Source organism: Nipponia nippon, unplaced genomic scaffold, assembly GCF_047370975.1.
Source record: "Nipponia nippon isolate SJK-2023a ecotype South Korea unplaced genomic scaffold, ASM4737097v1 scaffold_5, whole genome shotgun sequence".
Taxonomy (NCBI): Eukaryota; Metazoa; Chordata; class Aves; order Pelecaniformes; family Threskiornithidae; genus Nipponia; species Nipponia nippon.
The window spans coordinates 92,293,066-92,307,403 of record NW_028262369.1 but is presented as its reverse complement, the minus strand read 5'-3'; the positions used below and the strand labels follow the sequence as shown (position 1 = coordinate 92,307,403).

Below are 14,338 nucleotides of genomic sequence, written 5' to 3'. Positions count from 1 at the left end.
GCAGCCAGTGCCTTCCCTGCAGGAGATAAATTCTGGCGAGTTCAAAGGCCAGTGCAAGGTCTCAGCACCACTGAAGCCCTGAGAGCTTAAGCAGTACTTCAGTGATTCATAGGATTTGTGCTGACCCTCTGCACAGCAGTGAGCTTGACCTAGCAGAGATTAGCACCTACAGTAGATACCGCAGTGATGAATGCATTAAAAATGCCGTGGACAGCTAGATACTGTCGACAGACATACTGTGCTCCTTAGTGCCTGCTGGGAGTTGGACTTAAACATTTGGCATTTCCAGAGGTAATCCATTTCTTGTGATTCCACCACAGAGAGAGCAGAGTAGGAAGCTAGGACCGTTTATTTACATTACTCCTGTAACTTTGTATTTTTAATCTGTAGGAAATGTTGCAAGTCATTTAACTCAGCCCATAAATATTTCTTTTTACAGATTTTGCTTTTTACAAATCATGTTCTAATACAAGAGAGATGTGTTTTGTTAAAGAGGTAGATAAGCACTTTTTCTGTATTGATCACAATTTGCAAAAAAAGGATTTTATTGTGTGTAAGCAGTTGCATTAAATGGCAGCAGATTCCAAGTTTAATGATACCTAAGCATGACTTGAAGTCACCATTTTACATAGCAAATCATTAATTTTGTGTATATGCCTAACTTTTGGGCTAGTAACAGAACAAAAATTCATAATTGTGATTGAGACAAATAGAAAAGAAAATTATAAAACATTATTGCAAAAGTATTTCTGCTATGGTCATTCCTTATGGTCAGGATTTCTGTTCTGTGCTTTATAAGTGCAGTTCTCTCATCATATTAATAACAATACTTTATATCATTCTGTGTTCAAAGATCTTAGCTTCTTTATGCACACAAGTGATATAACCTCAAAACAGCCACATGAGGCTGAGGCAGGGGCTGCAGCAAACCAACTCATAGAGAGTATTTTTATATGTATAGATAATTATATTTATTAGATGAGTCCCCAGAACATTAATGAACTTTCACTGGTTGCACATTTGTAATGTTGGAGTGATTTTCATTTTCCATTTATGAGCAGGGAACAGAAAGACTGAGAGACTGAGTGCCCGATGCAAAGACTATTAAAAGTCAATGATAAGACCTTCATTGATTTAGTGGGCTTTGGATGAGACTCCCAGTACATTGCCCAATGTTATGGAGAAGGTCAGTAGAATAGCAGGGAATAAGCCAAATATTACACGTTCTTCCATTTCAACCATGAAAATGTTTTGATTCCAGTTTCATGAAGGTTTTATCCTGATGCGATTCTGTTGGAGGCACTGGAGGCAGAGGCTCTTCTAGTGCTGTAGGTTATAAGGTGGAGTTGAAGTTTGTGTAACAAGAAGTGTGAGGAAACAAGCAGATGATCGTGTAAGCCTCTGTCTCCTGTGCGTTTTCATGAAGCTGCAGAAAATATATTTGGTTCTGTTTTGATCTTCTGAATGAATTTTCAGCCTTGGACTTTGGAAACTGAGGTTTTATTCCTAATGCTCTTGTATTACAGTAGGTTCTATAACAAATGGGTAGGACCTGTTTCTTCTAGTTTATTTATTATACTTTCTGACTTTTTCTCTCCTTTGCTCTAACAAGCCTATTTGTTTGACATTGGAGCCACCCAGCCATGATCCACTGTAATACTTTTGCCTCCATGTTCAGTCTCTTTCCCCAGCTCTTCTTTTTAAATACAAAAGTGAAAAAATTATCAAATATAGTCAAAGTGAAAGACATGCTAAAGGAACTTAACACAGCTGCCATATAAGCCTGTTAAGAGAGAATAACAAAAACTTAAAACAAAGAAATAAGTAGAACGATCCCCCCAAATTAACCATCTCGTCTATAATTAAAAAAGAAAGGAAATTAATTCTGGCTGTCTCATACCATCTCCTTCACCTTGAATATTAAGTATGAACAGTCACACAGTATATGCATTGATTGGAGAGTTAGGAGCTAGTATTTTAATGCTTTTATTACCTTGAATTCCAGATACTTTAAAACATTTGAAATACATTTAAAAATTGTAACATTACATTAAAATGTATGTAGACTGCATTTCATCAATTAAATATGCCATAATGATTTTATTTTTAACATCTCTTACAGCTGAGCAGGAAAAACAAAATCAGAGAAAGTCATTTCTGGGGAACCCGATGTCAATCTTGGATTTATACCAACACAGTCTCTATGGCCATTTTGGAGAGGATGGACCTGAACAGTTAACACATTACAGTTTAATTGAGCAGCTGAGTGGAGCTTCCAGTAAAGACAGCAAGGGCAAGGAGAGCCCAAGTGTGAGTTACTGTGATTTTTATATTACTTCTCATTTTCTTCATGATTATATTTATTTGCCTCTTGTTTTTTCCTCAGTGTGTTGATTGATTACAAAAACCAGGCAGACTTAAAAAAAACCAGCATGACCTGCAGAAGAGTAAAGATCTAAATATTTTTAGAACAGAATGTTGCATTCTGATGCTCACCTGTCATAGAATTAGACTCCCAAAACAGACAAGTAGAGACAGGCTAGTGCTAGCAGTCTTCCATTAGAGAGGAGCTGAAATTTAAGGCTGGCAAGAAAACACAGAATTTATCGTTTAAGGCTGCCCCTTCACATGTAGTTAGATAGTATGTACAGCACAACATGTAGTAAATGACTTAAATATCTGAAGTAGTACTCCTGAAAATTCAAATGAAACTATGCTATGGAACTCAGCTATCTTCTGGTCTCTTTTGAAATAACTCTTAGTGTTAGCTCTGGAACTCCTGATTTGAGGGTTTTAAACATTATTTTGATGAGATCAGTCCTGATCTGATTGGTGGCTCTTGACATGAAACTGAACTAAATTTGTTTTCTCCCCTTACTTCCTGTGAATCCACTTGCTATTTCTGTCTCTAAAAACATTGAGCCTGACACTATGCAGTCTCAACAACCCTGAAAAGCAACTTCTCAATGTACTCTTTTCCTCCTCTTTTCTCATGCCTTCTCCTCTCATCCTCACACTTCTTTCTCACTTTTTCTCTCCTTTGTTCTAACAAGCCTATTTGTTTGCAATTAGAGCCACCCAGCCATGATCCACTGTAATAATTTTGCCTCCATGTTCAGTCTCTTTCCTCAGTTCTTTTTTTCAAATACAAGCTCTTTCATTTCTGTGTGCAGCACTCAGCACACTTTGGGTATATTACCGTATAAACAAAGGTGGTAGCAGAAAATAATGAATGAGCTGCTGTTTTGTAGCAAACTGGCATAGTTCATAAATGAAGAAGAATCTCTATCTCTTCCCAGACCCCAGTTTTCAGCTTCAGAAAATCACTGCATTGTAAATTCAGAGGTGATTAACTCTAACCAAAGTTAGAGTCTTACAACTTTCAGGAATCTGGGCCAAATGTGCAGAAGGAATGTGTGGAACAAACTGGCAATGCCCCTGTTTATTCCAACTCTGCTGGCATGAAAGCCCTGCTTAACTGAATATTAAATTGACTCATGAACTTCAAAAGAAAAATCCTTAAACGTATCTGCCTCATTTCCCAATCAACCAAATTTCACCAGTACCCAGAATATGATTCAATTTTAATATATTTGGGTTGTATTAGAAAGAACAATTTTCAAGATTCTGGCTTCATAGTTGGGAAGAAGAAAAGGTAAAAAAAAGGTAGCAGAAGAGTATTAAAAAGGATAGATGAAGGAAAATAATTTGAGCATCACTTAAGTCCTCATCTTGAACATCTAGAAATTCATAGCTTAATTATGCAGATGGGATGAATTATACATATATCTATGTGTGTATATATATATATATAAAAAAATATAAAAATCAGTTCTGCCTTCTGAAGGCCAAGGTCTTTTGCTATTAACAGAGCAATTAGATTTGATTCCACTATAGAAAAGTGGCTCAGAGTCGCATCTACTTTTAATTCATTCTTCTTGTGCATTTCTTGCACATGACATCTCTGCAATGTGCCCAATCAGCACCAAAACTTAAACAAGACTCACTGAAATAGCCTTAGGATCCTTGTCAAAATCCGTCATTAAATGAGAAGGCAACAGGTATAACCCAGCACTGGCATTTTTCATGCATTATATTGGGGGGGCTTTTGAGATTACTTTTTGAGGATCTGAAATAGCTCTCAAAACAGCATTGCCTCTTGGTGAACAATGAAAGCTCAATAAAGCACTAGAGATTTGCCTGTTAGTATTAAACTTTTCAGAATGACAAACGAGGAGCAGTAACCATGAAAAGCAGGTTGCCCTGAACTCCTTGTTTGAACCAGCACGGCAAATTTTTCTCAGCTGTAATTTGTCCAACCCAAGAAGATCCACAGTCTGTTTAAATTAGAACTGTGTGATCTGGAACATTACCCACAAAAAAAGGACACCAGAAACTGAGGCACTTTTGGCCAACAACTCTGGAAAAAAACAGATAAGTTTTGAGGGAGGAAAAAATGCAGCTTTCATGCAGAATATTTGGCATTTTGAAAAAGGAAATGCTACGTGCTTTGAATTTCATTCCCAAATGGTGTGTGTGAAGCCTTTAAAAAAAAAAACACCAGATGTCGTGATGGACAGAATGAGTTTACGCTGCTTGTCGAAAGAGCAGTGTGCTGTATCAGTTCCTCAGCCCAATTAAATTGGACTGTACAGCACCAGTACGATAGTGGCTTCAGACCGCGTGCTCTAATGAGACATTCTGGCAGAAAGCTCTGTTAACCCAGACTTATTGTCATTTGAATTGTCTCCTTCTCACCGAACAGATTCACCAGCATTACCCCAAAACTATATACACAACAAGTTTTATCAGCAAAAAAGTATTGCACAGAAGGAGCTTCAGAAGGGAAACAACCAATGGGCAATTACTATGATAAATGGACACTGAATGGACAGTTTGAGGAATCAAAAAAGGCTTTTACACATTGACAGGAGAAGTATTTATTGTTCCAGTTTCTTATCTGCCAAGTCTTAAACAGCATCCTGGTTAAATTCTCTTGGCACTAAGACCAATTTGATGTTACATTTATTTTGACCTGGGAAACATACTCTGAAATAATGTCATCCTTTTGTACACTGCAGAATTTTGCACAAGAAAAACAAATCACAATTTCAAAGAAAGGAATAAAATGCATTGACTCATGGACATAAAACTTTGACTTACATTAACATCCATGGTGTATTTTTCTCATGCAGGATTTTGAAAACTAGAAACAATTATTTTTATATGTGTCAATGGAATTAATTTCAATTAAACAGTAACTTCTCTGATTTAATAAAACATATGCAGCACCTGATCCAAAGTCCACTGCAGTCACCCCATGGGAGACACGTATTCAGTGAAACTTCAGTGAGGCCTGCATTAAACAGCTGTTCCTCTTCCTTACAGCATAACTGGCCGTGCCTCGAGCACTTTGCTGACGTCATGATGGCGACCATATTTTTGCAATGAAAAAATTATTTCACATTTCAGTTAATTTACTGTTTAGACGTTAAAAGCTCAGTGATTTATTTTTTCTTATAAGAATTTGGAAAACAAGATAAATTTCCCTCACCCCGGCCCATTGTTTATTAACTTATGATCAAATGAGATGCGACACAAGACTTTTTACTGTCTTCTTTGTTCCCTTGGAGGAGTAACTGAGTTGGTCAAAGATTTTATTACTTAATCATCCTTATGATCCCAAAGCATCATGAAAAATGTGTTTTCTTCTCTGTCCTTAACCAACCATCACATACTTTTTTTCTGTAATACAGCCCTTCTTGCTTTCTTTTGTCCCTATGTATTACTCAGTTTGAGTCACCATCAAGACTTGCTTGTATTTCAAGGCATGACTTGATGAGCACTTTAAAGAAAAGATCCTATATGGAAAGGGTTGGTACCCATCACAAGTTTCTAAATCCTCTTGTTTTCCTTCAGTTGTGATGACATACATGAGAAATCCGACATTTCTGGCACAGTTACAATGCTAACTACATTAGCAATTTAACTAGGGGGCTCATTTAATGAAAGAGGCTTGTATGTGCAATGTGAAGTTACAGTCTTATTCAACACAGCAGAGTTTGTATGTCTTGTACAGATGATTCGTGAAGGAGATCAAATGCTCAAATCACCATGTCTTGCAATTCAAGTAGATATTAGAGCTTGCTGGCAAATACAGGAAAAGGAAAAATTAGAGAAGTTGCTGCTGTTTTGGCTACACTTAGAAATGGGACTGACGTGGCGGCATTCCCAGATAAACTTGAGGTTTTTTACAGCTGAGTCAGCTGATTGGGTGTTAATGCTATATGATTGGCTCATTGTGCTCACAAGCCTTCTAATGCATCGTATTAACAAGAATAAGACACAAGAATAAGAAAGTTTGGTAATTGCACAACACTTGCCATCCTCAAGGATCCCAGAGCATTAAGCTGATACTACAGAGGATGTTCCAGCGTTCCTGAATTACAGCAATAGTTAAAGCAGGCTAGACCCCTCTGCAGGCTACACTAAACAAGAGTAGGGGGGAAACAAAGAAAGGCATGAGCTGCTTCTGCTTGTGTCTTGTCCCCTACAGAGATCAGTAAGTCCTGAGCTAGGGTATGAACTGGCAGCACACTGGGCACTTTGCACTGTTCACCTATTTAGGCAGCTCTTGGAGAACATGCCAGCAAAGTTTATGTGCCTGATTTGGTTCTCTGAGTCACTTTCTGAAGGTGCCTTATTCTCTCTGAAAGAGAGAAGCTCTTAGGCTCTTAGATGGAGCCCCTCTTAAAAGAGACTCTCCGTATTTAAATGTCTGAAGTAGTTCCAGGGAGACCGTGTGCACTCTGCTTCTACAGAGAACTGATTTTTTTCCCATTATCAGGTATGCTTAGGGAGAGATTCTGCTTATCACACATGAAAAAGCTTTAAGATAATGATTTGGGTCCAATTAGCAGTTGGGAAGAGCTGCATCCTAAGAGTTTGAAGTGGGAAGGAGGTATTGACCTGTGGAACTCCTTGCTTCCTTGACTTGACAGAGAATGGGAGCCTACACAGCTAGCTTATACTGAGTACCAAACTTTCAACCCAAAGGTAGGAAGATGAACATTGCGCCAAGCTTTCCTCTGTGGGGAACGAGTAAAAGGCAGCTATTGTAGCTACTATTTGTATTTTAGAGAGTGAAACTGCATCTCAGTGCACCCTCAGGTGAGCACTAAATAACTACCTTGCTGGTACTTTCATGATGACAAGAGTTTCTGCAGCTGGGGCAGCACTGAGTGATTTTTGGCTAGTTGCTTGGTCTCAGGATCTCAGTTTCACTGTCTGTAAATTGGGGACAATACCTATCTCATGTTACAACCAGAAAGAAAACAGCAAATGCTCTAGATGAGCTAGGTCTTAGCTTGTTTTGTACAATGTGTATGTTACTGCAAATATAGAATTTGGAGCAACTCTTACAAATGATTATACTAGAAAGTAATAGAAGGTAGAAGGGGTCACTTGTCAATAAGAGAAAGTATCTAGATGGGCTGATCAAATCCAGGAATTAGTTGATTATGGATTTCTGTGTACTAATTGTATAATTCAGTTTTCTGTGTATCAAGCACAGAAACCTCACCTCCTCTTTGCCATTTTCCTTGTCAGGCTTAAGAGAGAGGAAGATGATGAGGTGAGGAAGGAATCAGTTATATTTCCTTTCCTAGCCCTGATGGACCTAAGATGTTAAGGAAGATACTGACATTGTACAATTTGTAGATGGGGAATAAGTCTGCAGACTCATTCACCCACCGCTTGTGTTTTAAGATCAATGCTTTTTTTTCATGTTAGAAATTAGGATATCAAATCATTGCATATGTTTAGGGAGGTGGTCTATTGATGTAAACATGAGGTGATGCCAGCTTAGATGTTCTAATTCAGTCAGGATCAGATATCCTTTTGTCCTCTCTGTCACAAAACCTGAAAATAATGTTTACTGTATTTATGCTTTTGCATTAGATCTTCAAAACTCACATCATGTTAGCACAGGGTATGTACAGAAGATCCAGCAACAGTTTAATAAAGGGCAGTGTTACAAAGGGAAAGTAAACCACCCAGCAGACTTGTAGGTCCATATAGGACTCAGCACTTCTGTTTTGAAAGCAGAGCGATCTGCCTCACCCAAAGAAAGGGAGCACGTTCTGCGCGCTGTGCTCGAGTGGGCTAGGACCCAAGCCAGAAGTCTCACGGTGGTGTAACACCACGCAGACGTACCCGCTCGGGTTGGAGCACAGTCCAGTCATGGCAGGCCTGAAGTGGCCCGGCTGGAGCTAGGCTTCCCCCGAGCTCACTCGCCTCGTGCATGCTTGCTCGGAGCTGCCCTGGACCTCTGCCTCCAGAGCTGGTGCTGCCAGGCAAGGTCGCGTCTGTCTGCCGCCACCGCGGGGAGGTCACTGGGAGCGCTCGCACGAGGCCTTACCAGGCATGGGCTGCACTACTCAAGTAGCCACTAAACGTGGTATTTATGGGGGTCTTTAGGCTACACATGTTTCCATTTGTCAAAATTGTCTCGATAGAATTTACCCGCTGACAGGCTTGGGGCTGCGAGACTTCCTTTGTGTTTAATCAAAGGGGTTTGATTCTCAGATGAATGATGCAATACTTGTTCCGTCAAAGCAAAGACTGTCTGGGTAATTACCCAAGTTGATGTAAGATCTATTGTCAGGGGAATTTTATAGGAGTATTTGACAACGTAAGTGACAAAAACCAAAGGAGCATGATCTGATAAGAAAACAGATTTTACCATACCACCCATGGGAGTAGTACAGAACTTAAAATATTTTTCTAGCCTCAAGTCTGATTCAACTCATGTGGGGAAATGTGAAATTAGAAATAGGCTAGGATGTCTCCAGACATCAACAAATCTCACGTCTCTGCATGTTTTTTTCCCCTCCATAGGGCAAGTTCACATTCTGAGATCTGCTACCAAGCCTTATGTTGCTAATCAGGTCTTATTGTTTCTAGTATCTTGCCATCAAAGTTGCCTCCAAAAAGTAAAGTGAAGAGACAGCAAACAAGCACTTCGAAGACTGCTAGGCAGTCTCCTGGGACCAAAGTCTCACTTGACGTGTATCACTTAAAAGAAATGTTGTGTAGTGTGGAAGAACATTCTTACAGTTAGCCTGAGGAACTAGCTTGGCAACAATAAAAAGCTGCAGTCATACAGAGACTCATTTCTCTCCCTGTGCCTTCTAGGTGAAACAACTGAGGCTTCTTACACTGCTGAGAGTTTTAGTAAAAAATCATGCAATGGAGAGTGGCTCAGCAAGGAGGAGGATAACATTCTCCATAACTTTTTAAAGTTTTTAAAAGGCTTTGGCAAGGCAAAACGACATTTGGAAGGCAGAGTCCGCCAGAGAAAATAACTTTTTTAATGGTATGCAAGGGATATTTTTAGGAAGAACATACCCTAAAAAAACTGGAAGCTGTTATCTGCTGATACAGTTCTGCTTCTAGCACTAATGGACTCAGTAGTTCTAGTACTGTGCCACCAAATCCCATTCTGACTAGCCCTCCAGCTGGTGTAAAAGTTCTCTCTCTTTTATGTTTGGTTAGTGTATTTATGGGGACGGGTAGGTGGCGACATTTTAACTCAAATATCTTTTAGCACAGCGTTTTAAAAGAGTATTTGGATATTGGTGAGGGACAGAAAGTCTTTGGCATAGTACAGCAGGCTGGGTGGCATTTAAAACACATGGTGTGCAAGGCTAGCAGGAGAATAGTTTGGATGTGAGTCTGAGAGAAGGCGCGGAGGAAGTGAAAAGCTGTAGCTACGGGAGGAGAGTTAAGGACTTGCAGCATCACTGGCATGTAGGTGCAGTTCTAGTGCCTATGGCACAGTGTCATGTAACGCTAAATCCCCAAATAACTCACAGCACCGAGTGAAGTGTGCCTGTGTGGTTTGCCAGGTGCCAGATGTAGATGTGTGGGCTCGTCTGATTGAAGGCAACACAGTGAGCTGTCCTGTGGCCACAGCTGGAGTATTGTGCTCGCTGGATGTAACCCCTTTGGCACTGTAAGGAGGGAAGAACTTTGCCCTTTTTTGAGTGGAAAAACTTTATCACTGGAGCAGAAACCCCATATCCCACTGTCTCAGCAAGTAATTTCAAATTACAGAGAGAACCTTGTCTTTTCAGCATGTAGGAGCTGCATAACCACGTTACACACTGGCCCAGATGTCGCAAAAAGTCCAGCAGCTCATTTGCTGGAGTCCCGGAGAAGCGGACCAAAACTGCTCGTGTACGAATGCCCAGAGCAACGCAGAGCTATACAGAGCTAATTTACAGTGAGCCTGCTTGGGCACAGTGTTAGCGCAGCTCCTTATGGCCTGGTTACTCTGGGCTATTTCTCAGCAGGGCTGGGGAGCTGAAATAAGCAGAGTGTTGATAAGACCCCACTGCATTTGGTCCCAGCCCACCCAGCTTGCTCACCGATATCTTCGCATCACACTGCACCATGCCGTGCAGATACACCCTGAGCACTATAATGTCTATTTGCCTATATAACTGAAGATTACATAAGGATGTAATAGACACTGTGGCTCTTAGGTGTAAGTAGGTAGGTCCTTTAGTCTAATAAGAACCAAAAGTACACACTGAATAAAAGTATCATTTGCTAGTGATTTCCCTGAGTGGAAAATGTTCTGAGCTTTTCAAAGGTTTGACAGATGGAGCTGCTGTGATTTGCAGCATGGCCCAAAGTGCACTAATGTTTTTGCCATTTGTAACCAGACACTCTTCAGTCCTCCATCTTTGGAAATAAAGCTTCAGGTTTCATTTCCCTCTGTGTTGAATTGGAACATTATAATAATACTGTAGGCCAAAATGGAATTCAGGGCACATTAACAGCAACAAATGATAAATATTAGTAAGCTTGTGAGATAGTGTAATTGTTGTAATGGTAGAAATGATATTAGTAATAAAAGAAAAAGCTAAAAAATAAATTGGATACACTAAACATTGGATTGACTCAATCAAGATAAGAGCAGTAGGGCAGAGAGGTATTCAGTGAGCTGTTCGTTTTCTGAAGCTGGAAAATATTTTGACTCCAAGAGGAGCATCTGATTAGCAGAGTTAAATGAGATGAATAATGCTGTAATATCTTTGTGAGTTGTTTTTCCAGCTGAAACTTGCCTTCTTCATCTATAACAGTGATAAGTTTTGCATAAAGCACTCAAGTATCATGCAGGGAAGGGTAGGAAATGACTGATCTTTTAGTATGAGTGTTCTGTTCTGAGCGGAATACATGAGGAATAAGTTACACAACTGATGGTAGCCGGAACTGTGGTAGTATGCTGAAAATATGTTAGTAAACTATTCCGTTTTTTAAGAGGATACTTTTTCTTTTCATATGTACACAGACAATAATATCCTAATCAACATACTCTTTGAAAAGAAGGCAATTTTTATTGTCAAATATCTGCAAAAATCATATTGCAATAATTTGAAGGTGTTTATAGTTTGTTCCACAAGCTGTTTTCATCTCCCAAAAGTGATTCACCTTTTATTTAAATGAGAAGTTATACTGGATTTTGTTCAATATGACACACAGATTGTCTAAATCCTTAAGAAAAATATTGGTTAAATGTTTTTTGTGAACTCAAACACTCTATAGCAAGTCCCAAAGTGAAGTATTTTATTTCTTACTGTATTTTAGGCCCTGGCACATGAATTCCAGGCCTTGTGCAGCATCCATATTATTTTCATGGAAAGTAATATTTGTATTTGGTAGGAGAAACAAACATGGGATTTAGCAGGCTTATTAGCAATAAAGTGACACAGGGAAGTTTGGGAAGTTTTTAAGATATAGCTATGTAATTTAAATGTTTAATTATCTTTCACGAAGCCTAAGAAGAATGAGATAAGTTTTCATAGCCCATGTCAGAGTCCTCCCAGCCTGAACTGCCCATCAATCCATCAATGACTGAGACAGATCCTGACAGCTCCACTCCCATTAGTGCCGCCTTCTCTGGATTACTCCATTCTTTGCCTGGTCATTAATAGAGGTCACTAAAACTTTTACATACTATAAAAAGCTGTAGCCTTCAGCACTTCCCTTAACTACTCTAGTGTTATTCTCAGCAAATAAAACCACAAGTGATTATTTGAAGAATTATCTGAATAATTGCCAGTCAAACATTTAAAAGTTATTTTTCTAACATCCTACTGCATATGCACATATCCTATGGGTTACTGAATGCTCTGTAAAGTGTACTCTAAAACAAGACCTCAGATTGCTTGCAAGCTGGAATTGCTATTCAGTTTCTCTTCAGCATTAGAACAGAACAGAATAGAATAGAATAGAACTGAACTGAACTCTTTCAGTTGGAAGGGACCTACAACGATCATCTAGTCCAGCTGCCTGACCAATTCAGGGCTGACCAAAAGTTAAAGCATGTTATTAAGGGCATTGTCCAAATGCCTCTTAAACACTGGCAGCCTTGGGACATCGACCAGCTCTCTAGGAAGCCTGTTCCAGTGTTTGACCACCCTCTCAGTAAAGAAATGTTTCCTAATGTCCAGTCTAAACCTCCACTGGTCCAGCTTTGAACCATTCCCACGCGTCCTGTCACTGCATACCAGGGAGAAGAGCTCAGCACCTCCCTCTCCACGTCTCCTCCTCAGGAAACTTCCAAGAGCAATGAGGTCTCCCCTCAGCCTCCTTTTCTCCAACCCAGACAAACCCAGGGTCCTCAGCCACTCCTCACAGGACATTCCTTCCAGCCCTTTAACCAGCTTTGTTGTCCTCCTCTGGACACATTCCAGGACCTTCACATCCTTCTTAAATTGTGGGGCCCAGAACTGCACACAGCACTCAAGGTGAGGCCGCACCAACGCTGAATACAGCAGGATAATCCCCTCTTTTGATGGGCTGGTCATGTCGTGCTTGATGCACCCCATGATGCAGTTTGCCCCCTTGGCTGCCAGGGCACACTGCTGGCTCCTCTTGTGCCTGCTGTCCACCAGCACCCCAGATCCCTTTCTGCAGGGCTGCTCTCCAGCCACTCCTCTCCCAATTTATACTTGTGCCTGGCATTACTCCATTCTAGGTGCCAAATCCAGCATTTCAACTTGTTAAATTTCATCCCGTTAATCCTAGCCCAGTGCTCCAATCTAGTCCCTCAAGAAAGTCAACAGCACCTCCCAGTTTGGTATCATCAGCAAACTTTCTAATGGTGTATCCAATTCCTGCATCCAGATCGTTGATAAATGTATTGAACAGGGCTGGCCCTAGAATTGAACCCTGAGGAACACTGCTGGTGACTGGTCGCCAGCCAGGTGTAGCCCCATTCACTACAGCCCTTTGAGCTCTGCCCTTCAGCCAGTTCTTCACCCAGTGCATCGTGAACCTGCTCATCCCACAGTTGGACAACTTGTCCAGACGGATGCTGTGAGGGATGGTATCAAAAGCCTTACTAAAATCCAGAAAAACTACATCCACTGCCTTCCCTTCATCCACTAGGCAGGTGACCTTATCATAGAAGGATATCAAATTAGTTAAACAGGACTTTCCCTTTGTGAACCCATGGTGACTGTGCCTGATGATTGCATTATTGGATGGATTTGGGTGGATGAAAAGTAAAGCAGAAGTGGGTGGGAATGAAAAAATTAAATATGAATATATTATATTGCTGAGCATTATAAAATTAAAATGTTAATCATGCAGTAATAGCCTAGGATATTTCTTACAACAGGAGTGTCTAAGCTTCACCAAGACATTTTATCCACAGAAAAGTTACCAGATTGGGAAACTTGTTGGTAACGCCTGTACTAAGATGCAAAACAGATTTGAAATGTAAGAGCTTTTCAGACAGTGCCTGAAACCAAGGAACAGAAGTAGCTAAGCAGCCAGCACACACTGCCTGATCGCTGTTGAAAGAACTGCAGAGTCTTGCTTGTGGCCCCTAATCAGTAAAAATATAGGCCAGTTTTTTCAAGCTTCATTTCCTAATGGCTGTACCTAAATTCATATTTAGACACTTCAGCTGCCCAGTTTTCAAAGGTGCTAGAAATTTGCAGCAATTGTTGATGTCTCTGACAGTCGTGTATTTGGAACCTGTGAAAATCATGGTGTTCCTATAGGTGCTTGAAATTTGGTTTAGATATTCTCCCTCTATCTGACAGAATTTTGATCTGTAGCATCCTACTTCTGTACGTAGGCTCTGTGGGCAATGTCATGGAACCTCAGCAGCCATTTTCCCCTGAGTTAAAAGGAAGGCCAAATACTGTGTATTTTTTAATCTGGTCCTACAATGTTATAGTTAAGATCATATCATAATGAAACTCTTTGTACTTTCAAACCCATTTCTTTATTGCATTTTCCATGTCATTGGAGTATG

General features: G+C 40.2%; 1 protein-coding gene across 1 annotated transcript in view; it reads left to right on the top strand.

The window, feature by feature from the left end:
- The window catches only part of NCKAP5 (NCK associated protein 5), a 406,910-nt gene that overhangs the window by 376,443 nt on the left and 16,129 nt on the right, over positions 1 to 14,338 (top strand). Inside the window, exon 20 of the mRNA XM_087733741.1 lies at positions 2,123 to 2,310. Coding sequence (XP_087589867.1) covers positions 2,123 to 2,310 — 188 coding nt within the window. The remainder of the gene's footprint in view (positions 1 to 2,122; positions 2,311 to 14,338) is intronic.